Source organism: Aquila chrysaetos, chromosome 3 (assembly GCF_900496995.4).
Source record: "Aquila chrysaetos chrysaetos chromosome 3, bAquChr1.4, whole genome shotgun sequence".
In the NCBI taxonomy this organism is placed as follows: Eukaryota; Metazoa; Chordata; class Aves; order Accipitriformes; family Accipitridae; genus Aquila; species Aquila chrysaetos.
The window spans coordinates 768,185-790,977 of NC_044006.1; the positions used below are offsets into that span (position 1 = coordinate 768,185).

General features: G+C 51.9%; 2 protein-coding genes across 2 annotated transcripts; both read right to left on the minus strand.

Moving 5' to 3' along the window:
* Window positions 1-681: 681 nt before the first annotated feature.
* Window positions 682-8,878, minus strand: LOC115339143 (BPI fold-containing family B member 3-like). The gene is made up of 16 exons (XM_030008692.1): window positions 8,835-8,878; window positions 7,626-7,737; window positions 6,346-7,306; window positions 5,878-5,982; window positions 5,641-5,763; window positions 5,184-5,247; window positions 4,631-4,691; window positions 4,177-4,256; window positions 3,358-3,540; window positions 3,133-3,186; window positions 2,861-3,031; window positions 2,402-2,469; window positions 2,008-2,050; window positions 1,489-1,552; window positions 1,291-1,367; window positions 682-1,041 (listed from the first exon to the last, which is right to left on the minus strand). The coding sequence occupies exons 2-16, from the start codon at window positions 7,720-7,722 to the stop codon at window positions 967-969; spliced, it is 2,226 nt and encodes a 741-aa protein (XP_029864552.1). The 5' UTR covers window positions 7,723-7,737; window positions 8,835-8,878; the 3' UTR covers window positions 682-966.
* Window positions 8,879-12,123: 3,245 nt separating this feature from the next.
* Window positions 12,124-22,717, minus strand: BPIFB6 (BPI fold containing family B member 6). Its single transcript, XM_041122774.1, has 16 exons — window positions 22,651-22,717; window positions 19,571-19,726; window positions 19,031-19,130; window positions 18,292-18,396; window positions 18,039-18,185; window positions 17,495-17,558; window positions 16,866-16,926; window positions 16,446-16,537; window positions 15,969-16,145; window positions 15,748-15,801; window positions 15,256-15,426; window positions 14,974-15,041; window positions 14,487-14,532; window positions 13,666-13,729; window positions 12,913-12,989; window positions 12,124-12,778 (listed from the first exon to the last, which is right to left on the minus strand). Exons 2-16 carry the CDS (start codon window positions 19,677-19,679, stop codon window positions 12,740-12,742), a joined length of 1,374 nt encoding a protein of 457 aa, XP_040978708.1. The 5' UTR covers window positions 19,680-19,726; window positions 22,651-22,717; the 3' UTR covers window positions 12,124-12,739.
* Window positions 22,718-22,793: the final 76 nt, after the last annotated feature.

Consider the following 22,793-nt stretch of genomic DNA (forward strand, 5'->3'; position numbering starts at 1 on the left):
TATTTCCTCAGCCTCAGAAGAGCCCCTGTGCGGAGGGACATGCCGCTCCGCGTCAGCTCCAGACCATAAGGGCGCTTTTGTCCTGGTGTTCTCAACACTTAATACCTTTGAGAGATAAAACGTGTTGCTAACAACCTGGTGCATCTTACACAATAAGGGGATAATATGCTCCTGAACAAAGCAGTACGAAGGTGTAAGCTCAGTTTATCTGTGCCTGGCTCCGTACAGAGCCTTGCACAACAACCACCGCCGGGCTCCACGTGGGACATGCTGCAGATGAGCCTCCAGCAAGGAGCTGCTCCGCCTGTGACAAGGGCTTCAAATGAGTCGGAAATATCAGCAAGCGCCTTGCTAAATCTGCACTGGTTTTGCATTGCGAGCACCTCCTCTGCCCCCATCAGGCTGGCAACGAGCAGCACCCAGCCGGGCAAGGGATGGGCTGTGGCAGGGCACCCATGTGCACCAAACCCCTGCTCCCATGTGAGCTGCTGTTTCACACCTTATGGCACAGGCTGAGCTTCAAAAACACTTTCTGTAACGTACCGGCTTGTTCGCTATAGGTACAGCCTCCTCTTCAAGCTGCGCTGCCTGTCTGTGGGCCATATGGCACAGGGGCACAGTGGAGACAAATGGATGCTGGCAGCCAGAAACCCATATCAAATAAATATTAAGAGAGGGAAATACTGAGGCAGTGAATGATTTTATTGAAAGAGCAATACGAAAGCAACCTTTATGCTTAAGAAAGAGCTCTGCTTCCCGACTACGGATGTTAAAAGTGGCCACAGAACCCCCCCCCAACACCCACCAGCTAGGCAGCTTTCCCTACCCCGATGCCAGGCTACACCAGGACCAGCCGACCAGAGACCCTCGGGCCACGGCAGTAACACAGGGTGTTGCTCAAGGGAAAATGAAGATGGAGACAGCAGAGATGAGCAGGGCTCTGGGGCTCACGGTGCATTGCCTGCCTCAGACAGTGAGCAGTGTCGAGGGTCCTCCCGAGCAGGATCTTTTGAGACTGGTCTGGTTGAGAGAGTCATCTGCCTGGGAGAAGCAGCACAAAAACTATTCGGTTTTCTCATACAGACTTTCACCAGCTTTTCCCTGTATCCCAGGTGAGGTTTTCCTGTGGGTCCACACCAGCAGAGGGACCTCCTGGAAACCAGGAGAAGCCCATGGGAAATGGGACTGGCCAGAGCGGTGCGGGGCTTTGGGCTCCGCAGGTCCCTGCCCCGGGGTGGGCGCAGCCCCCGCTCCCTGGGAAGGCATCACTGCGGCAAATGCGATCCTTACGTCGGTGATGTCAACCTTGGCGTTCCTGAGGCTGGTGTTGAGAATGTTGGGCAGAGGGACTGACACACGCAAGGCATCTGCAAAAGCAAGTGAAAGCATCTCGTCACTGGGGGGGGAACCGAACGGAGGCAGTGAGGGAAGGGGGAGAGCCCCAGATCTGACTGAGTTTGAGAGAAGGGACCCAGACCCTGGCCATACCGTTAATGGCAGGTACGTATGCAGCTGCAAGGACTTGCTTGAGCCATCCTGCAAGCGGGGACACCTGCAGGGGAAGAAGACATGTGTCAGTACCAGTAGAAGAGAGCAACTAGTTATTGGGAGGAAAACAGCAATGTCAGGGTTATCAGCTAAGTTCTGTCACTGCAGGATGCTCAGAGCTATGAAACGCAAACGCTGGGAAGCTTCCTTCAGTGAAACTCTGCCAGGACTGAGGGTGGGGGGCTATAACAGGACATGGTCTTTGGGTAACTTCTTCTCAGTTATTCCTCCCCACTTTCCAGCACCCCCAGTGCGCTGCCAACAAGTGAACATATACATCCGAGTGTCACTGCTATAGGGCACAGGGGATCGACAGGGCAGACAACAATTGGCCTCTGCCAAGACAAGGAATGTGAAGACTGAAGAAGAATTGTCATTTTGGTTCTCCTTCCCTACACACAGTCTCTGGCCAACACATCGCTCGCTGCAGCACCTCGATCCAAAGCAGCGTGCACTTACACTGAGAGGGTCGAGTCTCAGGGGTGCCCGTGTCAGGTTGATGCTACAAAAGATAAAAACAAGGCAGAGTCAGGGTGCATTGGGTGCAGCCCTCCTCCAGCTTCCAAATGCTGCTCAGACCCCTTCACGGTCTGGAATTTGTCTCACCCACATAAGGATACAAGGATTTTGAAAATAGGGCAACTTTTTTACAACTCTCTCATCACTTCAGACAGGCACTTGTTCTGAGGTTGGGGCTGGGAGGAGGCAGGAAAGCTCCGGCAGCCCTTTACATCCCTACCACATCCACACCGCACTCCCCGATCACTGCCACCAGCCTCATCTTGTCGGGCTCCCGGGAGCATCCCCAGGCAGAGCCCCCCCTGCCCACAGCAACCACAGAGCTCGGCTCTACCTGTCAAGAGCCAGGGAGGTTTGCAGTTTGCCGTCGGAGACTGATGGGATGATGTTCAGAACGATGTCCTGAAATTGGAACAACGGCAGAAATGAGGTTATTTCCCTGTGTAGCTCCCAAGACTGAAAAGAAACCCCAGAGTATTTGTAAATAACCCATTCTGAGAAAAAACACCTGCCTGAGCCTAGAAAGCGCTTTTTTTTGACGGATGGCATCATGTATTTCTCTCCCCAGGGTTCACCCTTCCTGTCTTTATTTTGTATTATTCCTTAAACATTTCGCTTGCACTTGTTACGAGCATTTTAAAAGGACGGGGCATCACCATTTTGAAGATGTAGTAAATTCAGAAGTACAAGTATGACATGGCTAAGGGCAGGACAAGCCGAGGGGATGCCAGAGAACAGCCAGACTCACCCCTTGCCCTGTTTCAGAGGTCTCATCCCCCGGGAGCCCACTCACCGTGTCAAGGGAGAAGAGAGGCTTCTGGGAGGACTGCAGGAGGGGACTGAAGACGTCGATGGAGGCTTTGAGGGTGGCAGTGGCTCTTCGGTCCCTCACGGCCACCACCGGCTTGTTGGCCACCCGCACGCGCAGCTCCAGCGGCAGTGAGCCAGGGAGGACCTTGGTGACCTGCACCGGGCAGGGGAAGGTCAGGGCAACGTGGGGGGGTCTTTGCGTGGCCAGGGTGGGCGTAGGGTTGGAGATCAATGCGCACGAAGGAGGTGGCTGACCTGGGGGATGAGCGGGAGGAGGGCAGACGTGGACAGCGAGATGCTATCGGGTACCTGCAGGAACGGCACCAGCGGTGTCGGCGGCCAGGAGGGTTTGTGCAAAGCCCACGCTGGGCTCGGCTGGACCCCACCGACAAATACAAGCACGCGGTGGCGAGTACCCTTGGGTCACCCAAGAGCCACCGGGACCCCGACCCAGCCCCGGGGAGGGGCGTCGTGACCCACCATCGAGTCGGTGATGCTGAGGCTGAAGGCCCCCTGCCCCTGGATGGGCTCCAGCAGGGTGCTGAGGGTGCGCTGGGAGAGCCTGAGCAGCGGCGGGTGGCCGGTGGCTAGTAACAGCGTGGCGGCGAGCGGCGGTCCCTGCGTGGAGGCCACCACGCCGCCTTCCACGTCCCCGACGAGGAGCTGCAGGGGACAGAGCAGGGGAGGGACGCTGGTGGGGCTCGTAGGGCTGTGGCCACGCTGGGCACCCTGCCCACCCGTGGACCTCGTGGAGAGGCTTCACGTGGGGCGAATCGACACTTCAATAAACCTGCGGCTGCTTCAGCCTGTTCTAGCACAGGCAACGGCTGCATCTGCTGCAGCTTTCCCTTTAAAACACTGTCACGTCTCCCAGTCGGAAAGACACATTGCCAATATTTTTGGCCTGATTGTGGTCCCTACCAATTACATACCAAACTTTTACAAACCACTTAGAAATGGAACCTGCTTGTGAATGGTGACCACTGCTCCTTTATGAAATTAAGCTTTTTTCTGATTAGCAACTGTGAGAGTGCTATAATTATGCTTAATTAAGCAGCCTCAAGCCAATCTGCCTCATGCTACCCTCAAGGATTAGCAAGTAAAAAAATAAGGTAGAGACCCAGTGATGGCATTAGCACAGCCATGGCCGGACCACACTCATCAGTACCTTCCAGTGAATGCTTTCCTGAAGACAGCTGGAATAAGACGAGCCTTCGACAAATAGCCACCACATTCAGATGAATTACCCAAACTCACTAAGTCCAAGGTCTTTGGGCCAGGGGAAGCGGTGGCACTTACATTTAGATCCAGCTGGATGGCGTCGCCGCTGATGATGGAAAAGGGGGGCAGATCTCCCAGAGCCCCGAGCGGGAACGCGGCTGTGGGACACAGGGAGGAAAGCCTTTAAGCTGCAATGAGAGGGGGATGCTCCCAAATCCCGTGGTCCCAAGAGATATCGGAACCAACAGCGGCTCCTGCTCACAGCGTCCCCAGCTGGACAAGCCGCTAGAAAGCATTATTTTGCAGCAAAAATGTTGTTTCTAAAAGCAACAGTTCCTGAAGTGGCTTTCTGCAGGAAAAACTGTCTGCTGCTGCTCTGGGGCAAGGGAAATTGAATGCTGTGCTTGAGCTGAGACTTGTGTTTTTAGGAAGTTGTTAAAATATTTGTATTTACCCAGTGTAAAAAAAACAACCAATCCTAAGTGCAGGGGGTCACGCAGGAGCAGAGGAAAAGGAGGGTGCCAGCACTTACGCGTCCTGGAGCCGAGCAGAGTGCTCACCACGTTGAGCCTGCTGTTGACGATGTTGCACCCCTGGGGAGGCAGAGGAAAGTTAGAGCCCCGGGACCCGCAGCACCGGTGGCTGTACATTGCATTAACACGAGTAGGAAAAACCAGCTCTGCCGGGGTTGCGCGGCGTGGGCAGGAGCCGCTGCCGGGCAGGGTTCGGTGGGACGCCCCGTTACGGCAGCGCTCGGCATCAGGCAGGCGAGTGTCCCCGCTAAGCCAGGGTGGGTTTCTCCTCCCGGGCAAGACTCGCTCACTGCGACCGCTAAACCAGCGCGTGTCTCAGAAGCCGGTTTGCCGGTGGTGCCTGGCACAGGCGATGGTGCAGGCGAGGTGCCGGTGCCCGTCGGCAGGGAGGACAGGCTGACCTCCCCGGCTGAGCCCACAGCTGTGCAAACAGCCGTGTCCGCAAGGGCTGCCTGCCCTGCCTGCCCTGCCTGCGCTGCCTGCCCTGCCTGCCCTGCCTGCGCGCCCAGCACCGTGCTGATGGCTCGCGTGAAGATCGCTTTGCAGACTTACCACCTCACGCAGGACATCACTAAGGAGGCGTTTTAAAGACTGATCCAGAAGTGGCACTTTGGGTCTGGGTAACAGGAAAATAGGAAATAAAAAGTGATGTAGATTAACGGCTGGAAAATAAAAGCGTTTTGCACAAGAGAAATATGAGGCCTCACTTGCACTGTCCAGGGCCGCATACAGTGCCAAAATATTACCAAAACCAAGCCTTCTGAATCCAGCCCGGTGCTAGGTTTCCAGCACAACCCAGAAATATTCTTTCTTGAGCCCAAATTTTAAAAGAAAGGTCAGCCGTTCCCCTCCGAGGCCGGCAGCCGTCTATTTCAGCCTCGGAGGTGTCAGGCACAAAAAGCACTGCCTTCGATGGCCATCAGCACCAAGTTTTCCCACTGCCACAGGGGCCACGTGCTGGCCGTGAGCACCCTGCTCGCACGGATGCCAACCTCTCACGGAAGCCTACCTCACACGGATGTTTATGTCCAAAGTCTTGCAGTCCTTATTGTTCTGGAGAGCCTCCCACTTGTCCTGGACCAGCATGACCACGTCTGCTTCCACCTGCACGCAGAGCGCCCTGCCCGGCGCACTGCTCGGTGGGGGAAACACAGCACGCAGCTCAGGAAATTTGCTGGCATTTTACTTTCCAAAGAGATGGTGACCCCCCCTGTCCTGAGCCATGCCCCTGACGGACACGCCATACCTGGTGCTCTCTACCAGCAGCTGGGTGTTGAAGCCCACCTCGTGCCCAAAGCCTGGCAGGGAGCGCAGACTTATTTTGGGGAGGGTGTTGTTCACAATTTTCAGCCTGGATGGTTGAAACAAGGCAAAGGCAGTAAGTAGCAGATTTGTACAGTGGGTGCCCTATCCCCTTGGTCCCCAGTGCTGCGGCCGATTGCAGAACCGCAGTCTCGGGGTCCTCTCTGCCCTGGATCAGCAGGGATCCCGACTGGCCAGGAGCAGCTTGTGGCACATACAAGGCACCCTTGCATGGCAGGCACATACAGAAACTGCCAACAGCTGAACCCTCATTTATGAACCTGCCCCAGGAGGGGAAAGAGGGGGCCCCATGTGTTCAGACAGCAGGCTCCAGACCAGAGCCTCATTTCCCCAGCGTGACCCAGACACACCAAGGGCTGCTCAGGGACACCTGTGTCCCACTCTCACTCACCCTGTGAGATCTCCACCATTTCCACCAAGAAGATTGCCAACGAGACCATCTTTTCCAAGGAGACCACCTTTTCCAATGAGAATATCAAGGACAACATCAAGGAGACCATCAACAAGACCATCTGTGCCAAGGAGACCATCAACAAGACCATCTCTGCCAAGGAGACCACCAAGGACACCATCTCTGTCAAGGAGACCACCAAGGACACCATCTCCACTGAGGAGTCTGCCAGCAACACCATCTCCGCCAAGGATTTTGCCAGTGACACCATCTCTGCCAAGGAGACCACCAAGGACACCATCTCTGTCAAGGAGACCACCAAGGACACCATCTCCGCCAAGGATTTTGCCAGTGACACCATCTCTGCCAAGGAGACCACCAAGGACACCATCTCTGTCAAGGATTTTGCCAGTGACACCATCTCTGCCAAGGAGACCACCAAGGACACCATCTCTGTCAAGGAGACCACCAAGAACACCATCTCCGCCAAGGATTTTGCCAGTGACACCATCTCTGCCAAGGAGACCACCAAGGACACCATCTCTGTCAAGGAGACCACCAAGGACACCATCTTCGCCAAGGATTTTGCCAGTGACACCATCTCTGCCAAGGAGACCACCAAGAACACCATCTCTGTCAAGGAGACCACCAAGAACACCATCTCCACCAAGGATTTTGCCAGTGACACCATCTCTGCCAAGGAGACCACCAAGGACACCCTCTCCACCGAGGAGACCACCAAGGACACCATCTCTTTCAAGGAGACCACCAAGGACACCATCTCCACCGAGGAGACTGCCAACAGCACCTTCTCTGCCAAGGAGACTGCCAACAGCACCATCTTCACCAAGGACTCTGCCAAGAGGACTATCTTTTTCAAGGAGACCACTGAGCAGCTTGCCGCCAAGGAGACCACCCTGAAGCTTCTGGAGGTCACGTTTGGCTAGTGAATGTTTAACATCTGGAAAAAAGGATAAGAGGTCACTGTGAACTATGTGGACTCAGCATACAAGCACACTGTGTCAGCCTGGCTGTTCCTTCCCCTCCACTGTCCCTCTGTCTCCCTCTTTATACAACAGGGGTGGTGGCACCAGCCACTGTAAAGTATCTGAAGTGCCATCTCCAAAGTGCTTTATAAATGCAAATTACCAGCATTGCCACTACTGCTGAATGGATCTGGACAGTTTCTGATTTTCTGAGCATGGTCAAGAGACAGAAAGAGCAGAACTGGTCTCAAAAAAAAAAAAAAAAGATAAATCCTGTCTTTTCCATACACTTACCATCTACATCCACTTTGCCAACCGAGGACATGATTCCAAGTCCTTGTGAAGGGGTCAGCAGGCTGCAGAGAAGGAAAACAGCCCAGAACGCAGACATCCTTGGTCCTGATAACTGTAGAAAGTGATTCCCATCAGTGCAATGCTGGGACAGTGAGCACAAGCCAGTGGGGGGAGGAAAGAGGAGGATGGAGGAAAGAAAAAGGAGGAATGACTGTCAGGGGAGACAAAATCAGAGAGGAAGCTGCTGGCATCTCTCCCACCTCCTCACCGCACTGGTGGGCACAGTAAAACTCCTGATGGCACTTTCCTGCAGGAGGAACCAGAACTTTAACAATGGTTGCTCCAGAGACCGACTGTCACAGCAGCCAAGTGAAAAGCAAGCACTTGTTTGGTTGTTGCTGTTTTAATCCCTCAGCGCCGGTGAGGAATGTTGGTGACTGATCTGGACGATCTGGGGCACATCTGTTCTGGGTGGGAATTTCTCCGAGAAACAAGATCCTGTATCCCGCACGATGGGAACACAGGACGTTTCTGACAACATGATCATCTCTAGTCACGGAAAGAAAAGCAATGGCATCTACACAGGGCAAATGCACCAACATATCTAGTAAGGAGAGCATCTCCTTGTTTGAATGTCATGATCTCTCCACAAACATCAAGCATCTGAAACTTCCCTCTGCATAAAAGCACCTTTTGCTAGAATTGTAAGAAGGAGAAAATAGTTTTCAAAGTTTCAGTGTCATTGAAATATTTCTGTGGGACCTACAGCTTGAAGTCATTTTTTTACTAAAGAACCATAATGAACTTCATTGCCCCAGATCTATTTAAATGTAAATAGCACATCAAAAAGGGATCAAAACAAGTGTGAGAGGTCTAATTCACCTTAGCTAAAAATCTATCACAGATAATAGGGTTTTACCAAAAATAATTTAAGTGATAATTGTTTATGAAAACCATGAAATACCCTTTCTTCTTCAAGGACTGCAAATACAATGAACATGCCTGTCTGTTCTTAAGAAACTCATAGTGAAAGCCACTGCACATTTTACTTGTTGGAGCATAATTCAGGCAGGCAGCAGGCAAGAGTAACAATTTTTGTTAAAAAGCCAATACTCCCAAATTAACATTAAGGGGTCTCCTTGGGAAGCATTCAGGTTTGCAGAAGCAGAAGCTAAGAGCACACTTTCAGAGGAGTAAGTTTGCTTTTACCTGACTAAGCTCTTGAGTGCGAGGCTCTCTCCAGCCGATGTCCCTGTCTTCTGAAGATGACCTGCATCAAACATCTTCATATATAGAGCTTTACAGCAGGAAAGAGGCAAGCGATGTCATTGAGGACATCCAGAATAATTGCTGGGGAGCAAGACAAACAATGTATGGTTTCTGGTGACTTCCACTGCAAATATTTCCTTAGAGATGTTAGGAGTTAGGTAAATCATTGAGCAATGACCCATAGGGGCAAAGGCAGACTTGGCCAGCTCTGGGTGCCAGTCTGCACACCGCTGCCTGGTTTAGTACATCATCCTTTCAGGCTTGCTCTCATGTCAAGATGCAGACATGGCTGAAAAGTCATGCCCTGATAAAATACTTTTTTGTTTTCAAATAAAATTGAGGTTTTGACTGAAAAACGTGTCAAAACACTGGCCACCCCTCACTGTTACGTACTTCTACAGCTCTCAGTGCTGCAGTACTGAGCACTTTACCCTTGCAGTAAGCCCATGCAGTGGGGATGTGCCACACGTTATGGGTGATAAATGAAGGACCAGGCAGCACCTTTCTCAGTGTAAAGACAGACTGTAGAGATAGTAACAGAGCTGGGTATTCACCACCCAGGCCAGCAGGACATGCCCAGCATTCCCATCCTGACTTTCCTACAGACCGTGACCTTACCCAACATTTACCAAAGCCAACAGCACCTGTCCAGTGACTTGAATGGCTCATAATCTATTTGATAATTGAGGAAAAGCAGGTATTGAATTGGGAAGGAATAGTGACACCATGATAAGGTATATCAATTGGGTGTCATGGCTTTACGGATACCCTGAGCTGACAGACTCTTCAGAGAGACACCATCTGATTCAGAAATGCTGCACTGGTCTAACTGGCATGGCATTATTTCTAGGTCCACCACCTCTGCCTCAGAGCACTCCTGGAGGACTGGAGGTGGGATGCGCTGTCACGGGGAGATGCTGTTGAGAGCGTGATGCCATTGACAATGAAGCCAGGGAGCTCCCAGGCTAGAGCCTGTCGGCTCTGGATCATTTTGAAGTCTTAGAGGCACTGTTGATCCCAGTGTGGGCATATCAAGAGAGGTGGCCTCCCCGCCACACCACCCCACGCAACAAATGTGCTGCAGGAGAGGAACAGCCATGCAACTGCCCAGGGTCAGCTCTGTCCAGGCCCTCACCCTCTCAGATTTCTGGCCAGTTTTTTTCCATGCTGAATACTTGTGTCCCACGTGGTCCATCATTGCTTATTTACCACCAGATAATTTACTGCTACAGGCAGGAGAAAAGGAGAAAAATTTCTGCTGAGCCAACATGTCATGTGCACCCACAGCCATGCTGGCTTTCTCCATTTCACCCTGTCCTGGTCCCAATCACAGGCACTGCACAGATACACGGAGCTGCTGCCTCAAGCTGCACCAGACCAGTAGCCCTTTGGGGCAGGAAAAAGAAAACCCTCCTCTGGGGACCACAGAGCAAACGTGGTCCCTGTGTGCAGATCACAACCCGATGCGCAGAGCGAAGGCTGTCCGTGGCGGAGGGGAAGATGCGTTGGCCAAGGGGACAGTGGTGAACTATTCACTCCCCGATGTGCTCATTAATGACCTGGGTGGATGGGCTGCTCCTCAGCTCTGAAGAATAATAGTCCAGAAAAATGCTTGCTCAGAGTTAATACTTTCTGCAAACTTGGAAATAAGTATTTCTAGCAGATTAGCCAGCTTGTGTCACACATTAATTCCAGCTTTAAAAAATATCTTAGCTAAAGGCCAAGGAAGGAATGACAAAGGTGCCAAAATACTTAAGGAGTTGTCACTCTCCTTGCAACCTGATCAGCCAGGCACCTTGGGAGCACAAAGCCTTGCTGTCATGGCTAGATCATGACATTTGATAAGGTGGAAGAGAGTGTTAACAAGATGGTATTATGTTATCATCTCTCCTGAATCACTTTATACTTTGGGCAATCACTGTATGAAACCTGAATTACCATAAAGACAGACCTGATAATGGTCAGCACACAGTAAAGGGGCACTTTGGCACTGCAGAGAATAGCTTCTGAGCAGTGACCTTTCAGGCATGACAGTAACTTGGCCTTTCACCAGCTGTTGCTGAATGCAGAGGTCTCTGACAATTAAATATTTTGGATAAACCGAAGCAGATTCCCATAAAGAGAATGACATCGCAATGTCCAGGTCTCGCTAAAGCGACTTTCAAAGCCCCAAGAACACAAAGCCAAATCTCTGTGTGAGAACAGAAACACAGAGTAAACCAGAATGGACTCAGTCAAAGGGGGAAGAATAGGACTGATGTGAACAGACGCTGCTTTGACACTCAGATCACCTGGAAACTAAGACGTAAGGGCAGGCAGTCAGAGGGACACAGCCCCAAGAAGCGTTAGAGATCTTGACATTAGCAGGAGGGCAGTAGGCTTTGGCCAGTGCGGGCTCTGTGAAACGTATTAGCCCTGGTTGCTCTGCCCTCCCGTTGATGGCATCATCCAGACGTGGCCTTTCTGCCTGAGGAAACTGTCTCTGCAGGAACCCCTGAGCCAGGGCAGTCTTGGTTTGCTCTTTCATTCCTCTGGGACCATTAACTGTGAGACACTGGTATATCCCCCGCTGCCGCCACGTGGGATCAGGGCTGCTGGGGTCTGCGTACAGCTCCAGGGGACAAGGCTGGTGCCTGCACATGTCCGAAGGCTGCACCTCCACCAAGTGCCCCAGGGCATCAAATACCAGTTATGTGACAGTGCAGCTCGACAGCGCAGTTAAGTGTTTCATAAAAAATTAACTAGGTCCCCCCTGAGATTTCCAGCCTTGATTTCTCCTAGGAGGGCTGCATACAGATTTTTTGATTCCGCTTTTGTTGTTCTTAGGGAATTCAGACTCAAACTGTTCGATTGTTTATTAGCTAATGCAAGAACAATAAGGGAAATCTCTTAAAAACTGTGTTTGGCATTGACAATGTTTGCAGTGAAATGAAGAGAGAAGGCACCATAAACACCAGTCCTCACGGGGAGCTGGTTTTATGGCTGCTTCCCTCATTGCTTAGGACTCCTGACGAGGACAATTCCTTACAAGCGTTGCAGAAAAAAAATGCCTGCTGGGTCTGGCAGCACACACAAGAAAACAAATGGAGTTCTCAGAGCCTGCCTCACAGCAAGATTTTCTTGGGGACGATTTCTTAAAAACACAATGATCTTTTCAAAGATATCCTTAGTTCTGCACCAGCTACCTGTCACCAGGAAAAAATGTTCAAATCATGTCAGCTCAATGAAATCAGGATCGAAGCTGTTTATTGACTTACTAACAACAGATAATTATCCAGCAATCAGTGAACTATACGCTTGGGATCAATATCTGCAATGCAGCCGATAAACCACGATGCTAGGCACTTCTGAAATATTAAAAAACACAGGGAGATGTCTAAATGCCCATCTCTAACTCATCCCAAGCAGTCCTAATCCCCACACATGACTGCAGACACACTCCCCTCCTCTCGCAGCGCAGGCACCCCAGGAGCTGGGGGGTCCCCTTCTGGCACCCCCCCTCCTGCAGGAGATGTGGGTGCTGCACCCCGACGGCAGCCCACGCTGCTGCCTGCAGCACGCTAATGCACGTGCTCTTTCTGGTGCAAATGTGATTTATTTAGGGACCAGTCCTTTCAAGAAATACCACCTCTGCCCAGACATGCCCAGCTGGCTCCACTAGATGCGCAACAGGCCAGAGTCTCGCTGTGGGGTGGTGGGGTCTTTTTATTTCAGCTTGTGGAGTCAAACTACTGAAAAGTGAAGGAAAGAGGAAGAAATGCCCCAGGAACACCAGCACCCTTGCTGCTCTTTCTCCCACCTGGTCCTGCTGGGTCCTTGCAGCAGCGGAATGTTGCAGCCGTACCTCAGGTCTCCGTGGCAGGCACATCCAGCACTAGAGCATTCTGCAGATTTAAAAATCAAAAGCACATGGGCAGGATTTAACAGTTGCTTCTGTGCTCAGATGTGATGGACTAACGGCACTAATTCCAGGGATGATACAGCAAAAGCACTGCGTGAGTAGCCTCTCGGTGCCTACCTCGAACCCGCTGATGTTCGCCCGCTGGTAGGTGATGCCCAGCAGGTCGGGCAGGGGGATCCCTCCGCACAGCACCCCTGGAACAAGTGGGAGATGCTGTCAGAGGTGCTCTGGCTGCAGCATCATGAAAAGCTTTCCTTTTCAGAAGGAAAATCAGCAGGGCTAGAATTGCCGGGTTTTGTATCTTAGCATGAATAAAATTTCTGCTTTTGGCATACTTTCCATGCAAGTTAAGCAGATAAATGGATGTTCCAGGGTGGGGGTTTTTTATTGACGCTTTGGCTGTTTTCAGGCATGGTAAAGAGGGACGTGTCCATTTTTGGAGACTTCAGAAACACAAAGATATTATGAAAACTGTTACCGGTTGTTCAGGGCAAGTGGCTTTGATTTTGAGAACAGGAACAACATTCAAAGAGGCTTCAGAGGAGAAGCCTGCCTCCTTTGCAGTGGCTCTGCTGTGGGCGGGCAGCCATCTCCTGCCTCTGAAGGAGTGGGCATGCCGGAGCCCCGACCAGGAGGCATTGCCCTCCTCCAGCACCCACTGCAAACCCCGCGGGTGCAAAACAGCCAGCAAGCGATTTTCCTGGCAAAGCCACTCACAGCCTTGAGGGCAGGAAAAGCATGCAAGGTCAGCCAGGCAATGCCATTTCCAAAAAAAAGATAACAACAGTCTATTGTTGGGAAAAGAAATGAGAACTATTATTTCCCCCGTTCAGATAGCGAATCCTTAGATGAAGCCATAGCAGTGCTTACTGTTGATCAATGGCACGTAAGCCACATGAATAATATCTGCCAAAACTCCTTTCAGCGGAAGCTCCTGAAACACAGAGAAGTGGTGTAAACCGCCCGTCGCTCCGTGTGCCAGCAGCCGCGTCTGCCGGGCTCACCCCATCAATTCATCCAGCGCCCTCTCCAATCACAGGAAAACTGCTACGGTCCCCCTGAGCTGAATGGGAACATCTGAAAAATTCTAAATTTCCATGAAAACTGGCCCAGATGAGACTGTCCCCAGCCCCAGCAGCACTCTGCTCTCTGCCCTGCAGCCGGTGCCGGGCACCCAGGCGCGCTCCTCGCAGCCCAAAGCCCTGCTGCAAGACAGACCTTGCCAGCGCTCACCCTCCCAGGCGTCTCTATCTCGGCGTCAGGATTAGAGGGAGATGAGGAGATTGGACATCCAGCCCACACCACCTCCGCCCAGCCCAGCCCACGTTCCCACCCAGCCGGTTCCGCAGCGGGGAGAGTTACTTGTGGCCAAAATTCTCCCACAAATGAACATGGCGCGTTACGAGGCGGGCCCCCTTCCAGAGCATTCGTGCCTGTGGGCAAATGGTTTTGGCAGTTGGCTTGTCATTTGTAATTCCTTGAAATGTTATTCCTTGAAATAACATTTCAATCTTCAGCATTCACTTTGGTTTTCTTGTGGGTTTTTTTTTAACAAATCTGTTATTGATAATGAAAGCACCAGGATGGGGCTCCAGGGAGTGAATTCCTGGTACCACGTTACAGAAACTGCCAGCGCGGAGATTCACAGCGGCAACCCCAGCCCCACGCGCAGCACGGACTGCCCAACTCACGTCAAACGTCCCGAGGGAGGAGGACGCCAAGGCCACCCGAGACAGACTGCAGGGAGAGGAAAGGCACAGCGTCATTCGCCTCCCGCAGCCCCCCGGCAAGCTGCCCCGTCGCCCTCAGCAAACTCCTCACCCAGATCTTGGCCTCCAGCAAACCTCCCCCTTGCACCAGAGGTGCCATGGCTCCGCCAGCCTCCCTCCAGGAATGGGGGGCTTCCCACCGAGAGCATCTTCTCCACCCTGAACCAACTTCAGCTCTTCAAACTTAAAGAGCAAAAAAACCCAAACAGGTTTTAGGTCAGCTGGATTATGTCATGTTGACCCTCATCTATGTTTAAATAGCTGTTGGTATAAACTATAAAAACATCATGCAGAGACAGTAAAGGTTCCTTCTGAAAATGCAGGGGTGAGATGCAGCGTGTGACCTCCCCAGCAGCCCAGGGACTGTCACTCTGCTGGTGCTGGCACTGGGGACCAGCAGCGGCGTTACCTTTGCAGAGCGAGGGAGAGCCGCAGCTTTTCTTCTGCAATGGCAAACTGCACCTCCAGGTTGCTGTGCTGCAAGGGGAAAAGGAAAGGGAGTCCCCACTGGGACCCTGGGCCCCCCCCCCACCGCTCCAGCTCCACGGGACCCCCCAGCCAGGCATCTTCCTGATAGATGTCCCTGCCTGCTGTCCCAGATATCTCGCTCCGGTGTTGGTGCAGGTTTGCTGGCTCGGGGGCAGGGGCGACCACATTCAGCCCTCACCAACTGCAAAAGGCTTCAACTCACAATATCCAGGACAAAGAGGGATTCGGGAGCAGAGTCTGAAGGGGAAACCCAAAACTCGGCGGTGCTGTAGAGCTGCACAAGGCTTTTGTCTGGGGTTATGGTCACCACTGGTGCTTTCGCTTCTCGCATTTCAATCACCACTGGCTGTGATGGGGGCAGCACCCTGGAAATCTGTGGAGAGTCAAAGCAAAGGGGTGACATTCCCTTTCCTTCTCAGTTCACTGCTCTGGGGATTATCCTGGTGGGTGCTGAGCATCGGTGACATTCACCAAAGTCAGTGGGAGTCAGTCAAGCTGGTCCATACTGCTCAGTAGTATGTCCCTTAAATAATCTTATTACTAAAAGTTTTACTAATAAAATAAAGAGATCACCAGTCTGACCTTGGGGAAAAGGTTCCCAGCATGTCTTTGTGAATGGAGAGCAGCTTTATCTGCTGCCATAAGTAGCCTGACATGACCCACAGACCAGTAGGATCCAGCAAAGTCCACCCACCTCGGGGATGAGGGCTCCCAGCATCGTAGTGACCAGTGGGGGAAGCCCAAGAACCTGTTAAGAAAGTGCCACAGGGCAGGGACTTAATTCACTCACTTGGGTGGGAGGGAGTTTAACATGGGGAAGGGAAGAGGCATAGACAGAGCATGGATCTGCCTTGAACTTGAGTGTAGATGACTTTAGCGGTCTCTTGAGGAAAATCTCAAGCCCAAATCACCCACCATGTTATTGCTGATCTCCAGGTTGAAGGATGTCTGCAGAATAGAGAGCGCAGCACTCAAGAAGTTTGCAGACAGGATGAGCTGGGTAGCAGCATCCCTCTTTGGTGGCAGAGAAGCAAGAGGCGACCTGTCCGTGGGAAGGCCAACCTCTTTTCCCTCCTTTTGGTGGAGAATGGTCTAAAAGGACCAGTAAGAGGAGCCATGTCAGACAGCACAGGTACATTTCCAGGACTTGCGTTTGGACCAGGTACAAGGTACGGGATGCTTTGCTTTGTAGTGTCAGCAATGAAACAGAGCAATAAACTCCATAGAGAATGATGAGCCAAGGAGGTGATTAGGTGATATAATGCAACCTGCACATGTCTGCACCCCTTCCAAAGCCTCTGCTGCCCAAGGCTGAGAAGGACAACACCTCCGAGCAAATGGATGTCAGAAACGTCACCGCTCCAAGACCCGGCGCCAGGCAGCAGCACTCACCTTCAAATCCAGCTCTATGAAAGTTTCACTCGTCACTGGGGGGTTCAGCAAAGCGTATTGGAGGGTCCCAGCAGTCCCAAGAGGGATCTCGGCTGCATGGAAGCAAAGCGGGATGCTTAACCAGAAGGTGCACGCTCTGTGCCACAGGGAGAGCGCTCACCAGTGCCAAACCACTGGTTCACCAGTGCCATGTGCCATTTACGGCTTAGGTGGGCTCCTGCCTCCCTGCCAGGCTTTGCGGTGCCAGGCACTTCCAAATCTCCACCAAGGAGGGGGTGGATATTCGTGTAGCCCCTGTTGGGGGTTGTCCCCGCCTGATCTTAGTCAGGGCTCAGCAGATTGTCTATCCTCAGCGATAGATCTGCGCTTTCCCCTTGCTGGGGGAAGGGAGGGAGATGGGTGGGATGGATGCCAACTTACAAGTCATGGTGGTGAATTTTGCATTCACAAGGTTGAGCACTGCATCCACGGCTGGACACAGCTGTAGGGCGAGAAGAAAGGTGTGAGAAAACGTTGCACAGAGGCTTCTGGTGGGAGCAGAGCTTTGTGGCTGCCAGGCCAGTGCAGCTCCTGCCCTGAAGCACCAGGACCCTTCACTATTAATTACCCAGACAAGGGCTTGCCTCAGTTTTCTCTGTCCCTGGTTGAATTAGGTTATTCTGGAGTAAACCTGCCTTAAGCCAAGCAAAGAACAGGGCCAGAACCCCCCCAGATATCTGACTAAACCAGACGGACTTTTATGACACATGTTAAGAGGCTGCAAGTCTGCCCTTTGACAAGCCTTTAGGAAGAAGCGTGCTCAGCATCGAGATCAGCTCTGTCTGAGCATCGCATCCCTAACCGTCCGGCTGGGACGAGGAGGATTTAGGCAGTGACAGTGCCTTTGCTGCGGGTGTTGACTGCATAAAACAAGTAATTGCTTGAAATGCTCCCTTTCACCAGCCTGCAAGCTCCTTTGTGGGGCAAAACTGTGAAAACTCTTACAGTGCAGTGAGGAAGAGGAGGAGGTGATCTCCGGGAAACAAGGATGGGAGGAGGACCAGACTTACCAGACATGGCAGCACTTTCTGAAGGGTGCTGTCCAGAAACTTGCTCATGACTTTGGGCAGCACGCTGGGCAGAGACAACACATCAGCCGACCCGGCCATTATGCACATAGCAATAATTATTTACGAAAGATCAAAAGGCAAGAAAGCCAAGCGCTAAAGAAACCTATCTGGTATGGATTAAGCCAAAATATGCCTAATGTCTAATAAAAGTTGTTTTCTTTCTTTACAAACCTTTTCTCAAGAATGCCATCTTCTGGCTTTAAACAAAGCTAAAGGTTTCCATGCCTAAAAGAAGCCCAGGAGTACAGCACTTAAATGAGGACTGATGCCAAAGATGAACATTGCATGGAATAACACAGGTAGAGCTGGCATAAATTTGCCCATAAAACATTTTGGTTTTCTTAGTGGAAAAAACGAACGGTTAAAAGTATTTGTGCTCTGTAGAAATCCAAACCTGGAGACTGAAAGATTCAACAATGCTGTTACTAACCTCTTAGGAATTATTAATATTGGCAAATCATCGGTGTTGTCCTTTGGGACTCACCTGCTGGGGACCTTGGTTTTAACACTAACGAGAGCGATGTGGCAGTTCCTGGAGCTGAACCTGGGGATGCCCGCGGCGTCCTGCCACAGCCGGCTGCTGGCTGTCAGGTTTGCGGCCAGAGCGATTTCCATGTTTCCTCCTATGAAGCTGCTCAGAGCAAAGCTCGGTCACCGCAGAGCAAACCCCCGGGAGCGAGCCAGCCCACCCCAGCCCTGGCAGCGGCTCTCCCCCATGGGCACCGGCTCCTGCTTACCTTTTCCCAGTGATGGTCATTTGGACTAAGACGGCCATGAAGAGCCCCAGGCCCGGCGAGAGCATCAGCGATATCACCGGGGGACGGAGATCTTTCACTTTCAGCCTGTGGGAAAAAAACAGAGGAAAAGATCTGGGAAAGAGGAGCCTGCAGAGCAGCCAGGTTGGGCTGCTTACATCAAAGTCGCCTATCACTGATATTGCCATCACCATCTTTATTCTTCCACTTCTTGTTTAAACTTTCCATCTAAAATCACTTTTAAATTTAGAAACATGTTCTTCCTAACAAAAAGATTGCACAGTTCAATTTTGAAAAAATTTGGAAAAGAAAAAAAAATATTTTGGTGTTCAAAATGTCTCCCTGCTGTCACTCAGCACGAATCTGCGGGATGGAGGGCCAGCTCTGATCCCCCAGAAATTCTGGGTTTCCCTCAGGATATTATTGACAAAAGCTGGGCAACCCCGGCTTTGAGAGCAAACCCCACCCGGCGCTGCAGAGCCACTGCAGCAGTCCCCAGCCGACGCTGAAGCAGGAGCCGACGCGCTTTGTTGCCTTTAAGTTATAGTTTCTCCATGTATTTGTAGACACAACCATGCAGAAAATCACTGGCTTTAATATCACACTTGTTAGCGGGGAGTGATTCGTTTCTGCCTCCAGGCTGACACTTCCCAACCTTCTGCTTTTATTTTCTCATTCCCAGGCTCAGGCTCGTGGTGTAAGGCTGCTGATCATCACTCACCCCGAGATGCCTTTGATGAGTTTGGCGTTTGCCTTTTTTTTTGCGGCTTCCTCTGCCATTTTCTGCAGAACATCACTCTCATTCAGAGCAGTGGAGACTGCTGGAAGATTTGCACAGGACGAGGAGTTTAGCACAAAAACCCCCAGGGAGGAGCCTGTGCCGGAGGGTGGGGGGACTCAGCACTCCCCACTGTACCCTATAAAACATCGTTATTAACATATTCCCACTCCAGCACACCCAGGCACCATCAGGGCGCTTCGCGTGCTGTAAATTCGGATTACCAGCGATCTCTGCTGTCCCTGGATAATGGCTGGAGCTCAGCGGGCGCAGACCGCAAGGAAGCGGCTCCTGCTGTGGATGAAGGGCAGCGCCCGGAGCCCGCCTGCCCGGCACTCGGCGGCTGGGGATGCGCGCGGGGATGCCGGCCGTGCAGCAGCGAAAGGCGGCTTCCTCGCTGCGACACGGCCGGTGGACCACTGCCCGCTGGTCCGCACGGACACACATGCCCGTGCACGGACGTTAACGTGGCTGAGCACTTACCGTGGTCAATCGTTCCAAGGTCGATCCTGATGACAGCTCCCGGGCCAGCAGCTCCTCCTGACCACGCCAGCCAGCTGCCAAGGAATAAAATGCACCAAAACCTTGACATCTTCCGATCCCGTACGGCTGCTCACAGAGCTCCAGAGGTGGCAGAGGCTTACAGGACTTTGTGGGCTTCAATGGACAGAGAGAGGCAATGAGCTGGGGACAGTTCCCAAACCGCACGTCAGGGGCTAAACGCTGCACTCGTGCACTCGAGGAAAGCGAGCAGGGCTCCGTGCAAGTCTGGCAGAGCTACACTGGTCAAAACACAACCTGACTACAAGAATCACACCCCAAAATTCAGATGTCCATGAAGACCCCAGAGCAGCCCCATCAGGACATGCCTGTGTCCTGCACCACCCGCCCCGTGGTCGGTACCCAAGCGGGGCACTAGACCTTCCACTTCCACAAGTACCAGAGCTGCTCATGATGCCTAAAACCTGCCGTAGAGAAAGGGCTGGAGCTGCCTGATGGAGCTCGTGGCCCGCTGGGTCTCAGGGCTACCCCAAGCCCTGGCTGTAGGAGCGGCAGGAGAGCTCATGGCTGTTGGCCATGGCAGTGGCACGAGGCGTGATGAGCCTTTCCACGGCTATTGACATGGCTCCACCGGTCTGCTCCGGCTTGGCATCCCACTTCTCCCTTGCCCTGGAGAGAAATGACGTGGGCTGCTGCACCTCACCACGACGGGGACTCCTGCAGGGAAGGGCCCTGCCGTCACCTCGCCCAGAGAGTCCCCAGAGGTTGTCCAGGCTTTGTGCTGATCTTCTGGAGAGAGGCAAGAAACAGCCTATATATAAACCCTGACCGAGAAAGAGGAAAAACAAAAGAAGTAAAAAGCTGGGTAATTACTGTGGTGTAAGCTAATCCCTGAGTGTTTCTGACATCTGCCAATACAAATAATTTCACTAATAAATTTGGAAGTCCAGGTAAGCCCTCAAGCCTCAGGTACCAGGCAAGTGCTCCCAGCATGCTGAAACCAGTGCTCTTGCTCAATGCCCAGGAAGAGCCAACAGGGACTTGCACATCAACTCTGAATGAAAAACCTGATCTGTTTAATTACATGGTACAGGCAGAAGTGGGGGCGAGAAGAAATCTAAGATGTGTAATGGTAAATTCTGCTTTTGGAGACAACTGTGTAGCTGTGACTCTCAGGATGAGTGGCACTCGCTCCCCAAAGGTGCATGAAGCTTGTGCAAACACTGGGGGAGGACATGAGATCAGCTGGTGGGTAACCCAGTGGAAATTGCAGTGATCTCAGTAATATTCTTACTGAGATCAGCCAGGTTGGAGTGAGGCTGAGAAGAATCGTCACCTGCTCAGAGAATGGGCTTCTCAGCCCCAACCCCATCCCCGTCCCACCACGGGAGAGCCATGCGTCCCACCAGACAGCAGACAGGCTGCACGAAGCTTTCCTCCGGGCTGGCCACGCTGCCGCTCCCGCTGTGTCTGCCCACGCACCAGCCCTGCCTGAGCTGGGGCTAGCGGCCACCTCGGTGTCCTCACCCGTCCCCTCCCGGGTACCCTACCCAGCAGGACCCGGCTCTGGGAGTTCACCCTGGCGGGATCCTGCAGCACCAAGTAATTTATTTCTTCTCTTCATTTCTGTATAAAATGTGTCATGAGGTTTAATCTGCCATCACCTCCCTCTCAGTGATGTACTTGGTGGCTCTCTGCTAAGCCCAGACAGGGAGATTTACATCTTATCTAACAGGAGTGCAAGATTTATAGATAACTCCCAATAAGGAACGCATCATGTCAGAAAGACACTTTTGTGCTAGTAACTTGATCAGTCATTATGCTATAAGCTGACATCTAATTAAGCCTCCACAGGGATCATTGGGTCCAGAACAGCTCTTCAGGAGGAGAAAATCCACCTTTAAGCACCACGGTGCCATCTCGTGCTGGCAGCTTATCCCCAGACCCTTGCACTGCTGTAAATGATAATAACACTCCACAGATAAATCTCCAGTACTGCTTTGAGAAGAGCTGCCGATATTACCTATGCTGGAGCAAGGTATAGCAGGGGCAAATTTCCTACTGCTGCTCTAAAACACAGCAAGGACTTATTTCGCAGAGACTTTTCTAGGTTGTGTCCCTGTCCCTACCAAAGTCAGATGCCACAAAATGCCTCCCATGGCTCCAGGGGACTCGTCTGCAGGTTACAACCTTCTCAATGGATTTACTTCTCTGAACACATTTCTTGCCTCTAAATGGGCTGCATACATCAGCGTAGAAGTGTAAATCCTGCTCTCCCTCAGTAGGCTGCTAGGCATATATCTTCATATTTCCTCTTGACACTGCTATCTGGATACCTTCAATGGAAATGCACAACGTGGCTGAAAGTCTGCTTTTCTTGGCACTTCTCTGTCACGCTAAGAAAAGCAACACAGCGCTGGTGAGAGCCAAAGGCTTTGAACATGTCAAGATGCACCTGGAACCAGCGCCCAATAACTCACTTCACCAATGCACAAAGGACAATGGTTGCCTCCCCAGGCAGCAGGTGTTTCAACAAGCGCTGAACACCTTATCCCATTGCCAAGGGATTCAGACAGAAATGGGCAATGCAACCCTCTCTGGAAGACTCGTCATGCCTCAAAGCCTGGATCACAAATATCGGGGGGGGGAAAGTCAGAACACGAAGCACGAAGGAGAGCTGGGTGAGACCATGGAGGATGCGCTTACACGGCATTTGCAGGTAGTCCACGCTCTGTCCTCCAGACCAAAAGGAAGCCAGGAGAACACGATGGACCCCAAGCACAGGAAGGAGAGGGACTCTGAGTTCCTTCCATGAATGCTTTCACTGCTTGTAGAGACATTACCAAAGAGGATGGACACCACCCACCATTTTTTCTGCCAGTTAGTTGTAATAAATATTGCCAGTGGCTTTTGATTGGGAATGGATTAAAGGGAGGAAGGAATTATTGCATGTGGGCCATTCCAGAGGTTAGAGGAGATAACTTTTTAAAAAAACCCTGATCTTCTGTCTTGTCTAAAAGTTACTGAACCCAACAGAAACACTCCTGTTGCCTTCAACAGACTCACCCAGGCCTGATGGAAATGGAGGGCATCCTTGATGAATTGCCAAGACCTCCTTCAGCGCAATACATGCAGGTCTCATCCCTTCTGGTCTGAGCTGCCCAGCCGGGAGAGCGACACAAACCAAAGCAGCTTCTTGCTGGTG

What these genes read in the sequence shown, in the direction of transcription:
- BPIFB6 (XM_041122774.1), bottom strand. Translation starts at nt 19,679, where the DNA reads ATGTCAAGGTTTTGGTGCATTTTATTCCTTGGCAGCTGGCTGGCGTGG. An exon ending in TGGGAGCCCTCATCCCCGAG is followed by an intron (nt 15,427 to 15,747) that starts GTGGGTGGACTT and finishes GACTCTCCACAG; the next exon opens with ATTTCCAGGGTGCTGCCCCC. An exon ending in CTCTCCCTCGCTCTGCAAAG is followed by an intron (nt 14,533 to 14,973) that starts GTAACGCCGCTG and finishes CTCTCCCTGCAG; the next exon opens with TCTGTCTCGGGTGGCCTTGG.
- LOC115339143 (XM_030008692.1), bottom strand. Translation starts at nt 7,722, where the DNA reads ATGTCTGCGTTCTGGGCTGTTTTCCTTCTCTGCAGCCTGCTGACCCCT. An exon ending in CTGCTGGTAGAGAGCACCAG is followed by an intron (nt 5,764 to 5,877) that starts GTATGGCGTGTC and finishes CCCACCGAGCAG; the next exon opens with TGCGCCGGGCAGGGCGCTCT. An exon ending in ACCTCCCTGGCTCTTGACAG is followed by an intron (nt 2,051 to 2,401) that starts GTAGAGCCGAGC and finishes TATCTTTTGTAG; the next exon opens with CATCAACCTGACACGGGCAC.